Source organism: Carcharhinus amblyrhynchos, chromosome 35 (genome assembly GCF_965287045.1).
Source record: "Carcharhinus amblyrhynchos chromosome 35, sCarAmb.v2.hapA, whole genome shotgun sequence".
NCBI classification, from domain to species: Eukaryota; Metazoa; Chordata; class Chondrichthyes; order Carcharhiniformes; family Carcharhinidae; genus Carcharhinus; species Carcharhinus amblyrhynchos.
Window position 1 is genome coordinate 5875685 of NC_137358.1, and position 7973 is coordinate 5883657.

The 7973-nt window shown below is 42.9% G+C and overlaps 1 protein-coding gene across 1 annotated transcript in view; it reads right to left on the reverse strand.

Moving 5' to 3' along the window:
• Nucleotides 1–7354, reverse strand: part of LOC145361684 (vesicular glutamate transporter 1) — a 73314-nt gene extending 65960 nt beyond the window's left edge. The window contains exon 1 of the mRNA XM_080217592.1: nt 6670–7354. Coding sequence (XP_080073718.1) covers nt 6670–6731 — 62 coding nt within the window. The 5' untranslated portion in view covers nt 6732–7354. The remainder of the gene's footprint in view (nt 1–6669) is intronic.
• Between the last annotated feature and the right edge of the window lie 619 nt (nt 7355–7973).

Here is a 7973-nt window from a genome sequence, read left to right on the forward strand (position 1 = left end):
ACTCCTAATATATCACACTAATGAACTGTTTTCATGTGTTCTCCCCACCTGCAAACACATATTGCAAATGTAAATAGGTCTCTAGCCATGAAGGGGCTGAGTTACAAACAGGAATCCAATTGTAAGACTTGATCGATTAAATCGAGGAAAAATGGATTCTTGGAGTGGTCAATGTCAGGGATCGAATTGAAAACATTGAGTGGTTAACATGGAAACATAGAAACTAGAAGCAGGGTTCAGCCATTCAGCCCTTCAAGCCTCCTGCACCATTCATCTTAATTATGGCTGATCATCAATTTCAATACTCTGATTCCATCTTTCCCCCATATCCCTTGACCTCTTTAGCCCCAAGGGTGGCATGGTGGCACACTGCTACCTCATTGCTCCAGAGACCTGAATTTGATTCCTGGCTCCGGTCACTGTCTGTGTGGAGAATGCATGTTCTCTCAGTATCTTCATGGGTTTCCTCCAGTTTCCTCCCACGGTCCAAAGATGTGCAGGTTAGGTGTATTGGCCATGATAAATTACCCCTTAGTGTCCCAGGATGCATAAATTAGAGGGACTAGCAGAATAAATAGGTGGAGTTACGGGAATAGGGCCTGGGTGGAATTGTTGTTGGCACAGACTCGAAGGGCCAAATGGCCTCCTTCTGCACTGTAGGGTTTCTTTGATGATTTCTATGAGCTATCTAATTTCATCTTGAAAACACAACATTTTGGCCTCAGCTACTTTCTGCGGTTGTGAATTCCACACATTCGCCATCCTCTGGGTGAAGAAATTTCTCCTCACCTCAGTCCCAAAAGGTTTACCCCTTATCCTCAAACTATGCCCCCTAGTTTTGGACTCCCCCACCATTAGGAACATTCTTTCTGAATCCATCCATTCTTTCCGAACCCTGTTAGAATCTTTTAAATTTCTATGTGATCACCTCTCACTCTTCTAAGCTCCAGTGAATATAATCCCAACGGATTTAAGTGTGAATTCTCCCATTGTGCCCACCATGGGAATCATAGCGGGCAAGGGGCAGACCATGAAAAGGTCCATTGACCTGTGGCGGGATTTTCTGGTTTTGTGTCTGGAAAATTCTGCCCTTAGTTTCACCTCATCCCAGGGAATTAGCCTGGTAAACCAACTAACAATGAGGCCTGGCTCCCCCATGCCAATACAATAGTTAAGAAAGCCCACCAATGCCTCTATTTTCTCAGAAGACTAAGGAAATTTGGCATGTCCACTACGACTCACTCCAATTTTTGCAGAAGCATTTTTTCTGGTTGTATCACAGCTTGGTATGGCTTTTGCTTTGCTCAAGACCACAAGAAAATACAAAAGGTGATGAATGTCACCCAATCCATCACACAAACAAGCCTCCCATACATCGACTCTGTCCACATTTCCCGCTGCTTCAGCAAAGCAACCAGCATAAAAATGAACCCCATGCATCCCAGACATTCTCTCTTCCACCTTCGTCTGTCAGAAAAAGGATACAAAAGTCACGTACCAACCAACTCGAGAACAGTTTCTTCCCTGCTGCTGTCAGACTTTTGAATAGAGTCATAGAGGTTTACTGCATGGAAACAAAGCCCTTCAGCCCAACTTGTCCATGTCACCTTTTTGTTAAATACCTAAGCTCATCCCAATTGATTGCATTTGGCCCATATCCCTTTACACCCATCTTACCCATGTAACTACCTAAATGCTTTTTAAAAGACAAAATTGTACCTGCCTCTATTACTATCTCTGGCAGCTTGATCCAGACACTCACCACCCTCTGTGTGAAAAATTTGCCCCTTTGGACCCTTTTGTATCTCTCCCCTCCCACCTTAAACCTATGCCCTCTAATTTTAGACTTCCCTACCTTTGGGAAAAGTTATTGACTATCTAGCTGATCTATGCCCCTCATTATTTTATAGACCTTTGTAAGATCATCCCTCAACCTTCTACACTCCAGAGAAAAAAGTCCCAGCCTATCCAGCCTCTCCTTATAACTCAAACCATCAAGAATGGACGTACCTTGCATTAAGTTGATCTTTCTCTACACCCTGGCTATGGCTGTAACATTACATTCTGCACTCTCTTTTTCTTTGAACGATATATTTTGTCTGTATAGCGTGCAAGAAACAATACTTTTCACTGTATGTTAATACATGTGACAATAATGACAAATCAAATCAAATCAAAAGCCTTCGCCGCACTCCCTCTCCAGCGAGGACGTCCTTCCTCCGATAAGGACACCAGAACTTCACACAATATTCCAGATGGTTGATGATATAAAAGGGGAATGCTCAGAGGTGGGTTGAAGGGGAGGGTTTGAGCTGTTGAAAGATTGGCCCTGGTGATTCTGGACACATGGAAGGCTCAATGATATCACCTGGTCACCGGCTGGCTCCCCGCCCCGTCTCCCCCTGGAACTGAATATCTCAATACTAATCCGGTCCCGGTACGCAATAAATAATTTAGGAGCCCATTCATCAAGGATAATCCTGGCCTTGCACAATGTATGACTTTGAAATTAAAACACGAAGTAAGCTTTAATCAAATGCTATTCAATATTACATTAAGCTGAGGGCAGCCCAGGCGGTAAATTCACTTTAATTTGTCTTCGGTGAGCGGGTCTTTCTGCCTTTACAGAAATATATTTTATTAATGAAGCCCTTTCACAAGTGGTAGACCCGAATCAGGGATGACACTGATGGGGGGAAACCAATAGAAATCTATTGAGAAGTGATGCACTCTACATTCCAATCAGAATAGAATCCTACATGGACCAGTAGCTGAGCCCCATATCTTCCATCCCAATAATTAAACTTAACGATATTCGAAACGAAATCTGCCCAGCCCATAACAAATCAGTCATATTAATGAAAACAGGTCACCTAACTTTTCCACCAATATCTCTGTTAGACAGCAACAGCCTAACCGGATCTCAGAATTCGAAACATTCGTTTATTCCGGTTGCATATCGAATCTATCTCTCCTTTCCCTAGCCCTTGCATTTCGTATGAAACGGCAGAATTTGGGGGCCGTGAACTGGACAGTTGGAGGTGAGATAGGCGCCGCATTTTGGGACTCTTGGATCCGTAGCAAAGGGGGAAAAAAAAGATGAAATTATTTCTGGAGACGAATTTAAGCCGGCATTTTCTGATGTGCCACTATCGAGGGCATCTATCCTTGGTCGCAGGCACCAACTTGTGGTAAGAATTGGGGGATCGAATCTAACGAAATGGGGGTAAATGAACGCCTGTCTCCAATGTTCACTTCTCTGTCGAAATGCAATGAAAAGAAAAAAGTTTTTTTTTCCACTCCTTTTTGCCAACTGGAAGGGAGGGAGATGCGGGGAGATTCAATATTATGCATTCGGAAATGTTAATAATTTAACAATCTGGGGAATCTTAACCAATTCAGCTGCCAAATCCCCTCCCCCAACACAAAACCATTCTTATTCAGCGGATGGATCTTCCGATCTGAAATAAAATCCTCCCCACCCCCGCCTGTTTTTTTTTTCTTGCCCTTGTAAAAGTTTCTCGTGTCTGTAATGAAGCCATTTGCTTCTAGGGAAACAGGAGCTAGATTTGCAGCATGGAGGTTGGCAAATGCCAACACGCTTCAAATGCACTGAAATATTAATCGATCATATTATACATACTTGGGTGTTTTGCAATCTAGGCTGCAACTGGCCTTGCATTGACGTGAGGGAGAATGGGGGGAGGGGATATAATCAGACACTCATAAATTCGTGTGCTTATACACAAATCTATTTATTTAGACAGACTAAGAACAGCTTCTTCCCTGCTGCCATCAGACTTTTGAATGAACCCACCTTGCATTAAGTTGACTTTCTCTACACCCTAGCTATGACAGTAATACTACTTTCTGCACCTTCTCCTTTCATTCTCTATAAACGGTTTGCTTTGTCTGTATAGCGCAATACGTTTCGCTATATGCTAATACATGTGACAATAATAAATCAAATCAAAGGGTCATCTAGACTTGAAACGTTGGCTCTATTCTCTCTCCACAGATGCTGTCAGACCTTTTTTATTTTAACTCAGTAGAGGGAATCGCTGGCTGGCCAGCATTTATTGCCTGTCCTTAGTTGCCCTTGGAGGGCAGTTGAGAGTCAACCACATTGCTGTGGCTCTGGAGTCACATGTAGGCCAGGCCAGGTAAGGATGGCAGATTTCCTTCCCTAAAGGGAACCAGATAGTCTTTTTTTCTCTGACAATGGACAATGATTTCATGGTCATCAGTAGATTCTTAATTCCAGATTTTTTTTATTGAATTCAAATTCCACCATCTGCCGTGGTGGGATTCAAACCCAGGTCTCCAGAACATTAACTGAGTTTCTCGATTAATAGTCTAGCGATAATACCACTAGGCCATCACCTCCCCATGATTTTCTCTCATGGGGAGACAATGGCCGAATGACCATGAGAGAAAATCCCTGCTGAGATTTTCCAGCATTTTCTATTTTAGATTCCTCCCCTTCTGTAAATCAAATCAGCCTACTCCGTATTAAGTTGATCTTTCTCTACACCCTAACTGTGACTGTAACTCTACATTCTGCACCCTCGCCTTCCCTTTTCTGTGAACGGTATGCTTTATCTGTATGGCATGCAAGAAACAATACTTCATGGAATCATAGAATAATAGAATCCTACAGTGCAGAAGGAGACCATTTACCCTATCGTGTCTGCACTAACCACAATCCCACCCAGGTCCTATCCCCACAATCCCATGCATTTACCCTGGCTAGTTACCGTGATACTAAGAGGAAATTTTAGCATGGACAATCCACCTAATCCACAAATCTTGGGAATTTCCACTATTAACTAATAGATGCGATAATAATAAATCAAATCAAAAATCAAATCAAAAAAGTCTCATCTCTCGTTTCAAACAATTAATTCTGCTCCCCCCCCCCCCCTCCTTCTTTCCACCCTCACTCACTGAAATTACAATTTTGTAAAAGCACTCGACGCAGTGGCTAACGCACGTTTCGGATTAAATGCATAATGTGCTTTAAGACTATCACAAATACTCGCCCTTCAGCCAGTAGCTGCGCATCATCAGTGCATTACATGCTATCGAACATATATATTTAGGCACAGATTAAGCAGACCAGAGCAGGATTTGTACAAATTCTCCTGAGAGAAAAAAAAACAATTAATGCATCTGGTTTGTGATTGTAGACAATTGAAATATAAAAGGTGGGAGAGAGAGAGGGAAAATAGAATGCACTTCTGTTACTTAAATTATTTATCAGCAATGTCTCCTACAGGGAACGACTTCCAGCCAGTGTCGCAGGGAAGGAGTGAAAGAGGGAAATATTTGAAGAAATTTCTTTCCTCAAACTACATTTTTAATGGAAGGAAAGATGTTGAGTTGCAGTTAACACGAGAATGGTCGATGAAAGATCTTGAAGCTGTGTGTGCATATAAATTCTTAAAATCAGAGGTTAAAATTGTGTTAAATTCCAACGCAATAAATGCATTGTGTTCATCTACAGTAATGCGAGATGAACATAGCTATACAAGAAAACATTCTTGTGGAGTTTAATGGCTCCACGTTCTCTCGATTCCATCAGTCCACAACCTTCGGGCCCACAGCGTAAAAGGCAACACCAAGGCTCATCAAGGAGATGATTGTAAACCAGCTATTAAGTTTTTTTTCGTATAAAATGATCACACAGTAACTTAGGTTAAATCTGAAGCCCCATTACACGTAGATGGATGGGGATATCAGTTTATCCTCTGCTGCACAATAGACTTTGCCAGGGCTGTTAAGTACACTGCGGTTAAATTCTCCCTTGCCAGTAATATCAGGGCCCGGTTTGACTTTGCAAAAAAAAAACACTGGCGTGCCCTTGATAGAGGAGATAAGGAGACATCTTCCATCGTTTAAACGGCGATGGAGGGGCCGCGATTATGTTAGAAAGATCCGTTGATTTTGGAAATGATGTTGGGTAATTTGGAAAAGTGCTGAAAGTGCAAGGTAATGCAATGTCAAGTGTACAGTTCACGGATGAATATAATTATTCGATTATTATTATTCGAGTTTGCGCCCCAAGATAATTCCACAATTATTAATGCACAAACCGCCTGTTGGAACATTTGATATAAATTAACGGGACTTGAACGGAAACTGGAATATCCGCGTGTTTCTTTAGTTGTAGCAAGTTGCAATCTTCATTTATAAGGCTGTTCTTGGGCTTTCAGTTCTAATCCTCGGAATCCCTTCATAGCACACGTACTATTCTCCTTGAATAGCGTTCTTCCCCACCCCGCAGTTAACGAAGTAATCGTTAAAATAATAAAGATGTTAAACATCTAATCGAACAAGCATTCAGAAAGGGATAATCTTATTTTTTTAAAAGAAACCTTTGAGATAGGCAGCCGGGTTAAAAGCTTTGAATGGATCTTTGTCATGGAAGCACAGAACATATGTATAGAAAAAGTAACTAGTTCAATACTTAAAGGTTAACATCCTAGAAATTCGATTAAGAGGAAATGCTAGCACTTCATCTGTAAATCGTGATTCAGCCCTGGCGAGAAGGGGAAACAGCGGGAACAGTGTATGCAACAAACAATCAAATCTTTCGATAATAACATTGCCCATCGTTCTATGAAATATTTGCAGGCTCTCTGAGAGAGTAGAAGGAGGCAAACTCACCTGTGTAGGTGCCCCAAGGTATCCCCAGCCAATTTCTTGAACTGCTCTTTCCTTATCTCCATAGCTCCGCCAAGAACGTTACCTGCCAGATGCCTCTTACTCTAACGCGGAGCCCACCTCAAACAATTCCAATTTCGATCATCACGGAGCTTAAAGGCCGGCCGGCATATTACAAGACTCTCAGAAGTTTGCTAAAGTGACCTTTCCTGCCAATGTCCTTGGCGTCTCTATTGATTTCTGACGGCGGGGAAATAGCGCGCCCCGTGGACCAAATTGTAAAGGAGAGACATGTTTCTCTTCCTGCAAGATTACATGTGATCAAACCACATTGGGCTGATTCATAACATCACGGATCAGCATTGCTCGGGGAAGGTGGGGTGGGGTGGGAGGGCGGTAAATCCTTTGGCTATGCTTGCACCCAAGTGTGTGGGATGTTTCATCAGGGGTGAGGGAGGTGCCTCTTGAGTTTAAGCGGCCCAGGTTGAAGTTGCAGTGCCGTCCCGAGTGGGGAATTCAGCACCACGGCTGCTGGATAGCTCCAGCTGCGAGTTTCAGCACCACGGTTGCTGGACAGCTTCCACAGCCACTTTCAGCACCAGGGCTGCTGGATAGCTCCCACCCCGCATTTCAGCACGTTGGCCAGTTCCCTCTCCTCCTGAAACTTTTCTGAGGCCAGGTAGTGTCTGCCAACCCCTTGCCCGTCCCCTGCCATCACCCATTGCCCTAAATGGATAACTCGGCTCTTCATTGGCTGCCCCGTACTGTCAATCAGCTTTATCTGGCTGGATAGAAGCCAATCAGTCGAGGTTCCCTAAAGTGGATGCTATGGTAACCAACTGAGATTTGATCATCTTAACTGCTGGGAACATATGGTCACACAACACAGGCTGGTAGTGTGAAACAATGCACCTATCTCCCTGTGTATCTGGGCATCCAGAGAATATTTTTTGCTTGCAATCAGGTCCACAATCTGGGGCCCATAGATATAAGGTGGCCACTGATAAATCCAGTAGTGTGATTCAGCAGAAACTTCTCTATCCAGGGAATATGGAACTGCTCCTCCCGGGAGTGGTTAAGATGAATTACATAGAGACATTTAAGGGGAAGCTGGATGAATAAGTGTGGGACAAAGGAATAAAGTTAATAATAGCTCTACACCTCTGAACCCTAGCTATGACTGTAACACTACATTCTGCATCCTCTTCTTTCCTTCTCCCTGATGTACTCTATGAATGATATGCTTTGCCCATATAACATGCAAGAAACAATAGTTTTCACTGTATCCCATTAAGTGTGATAATAAT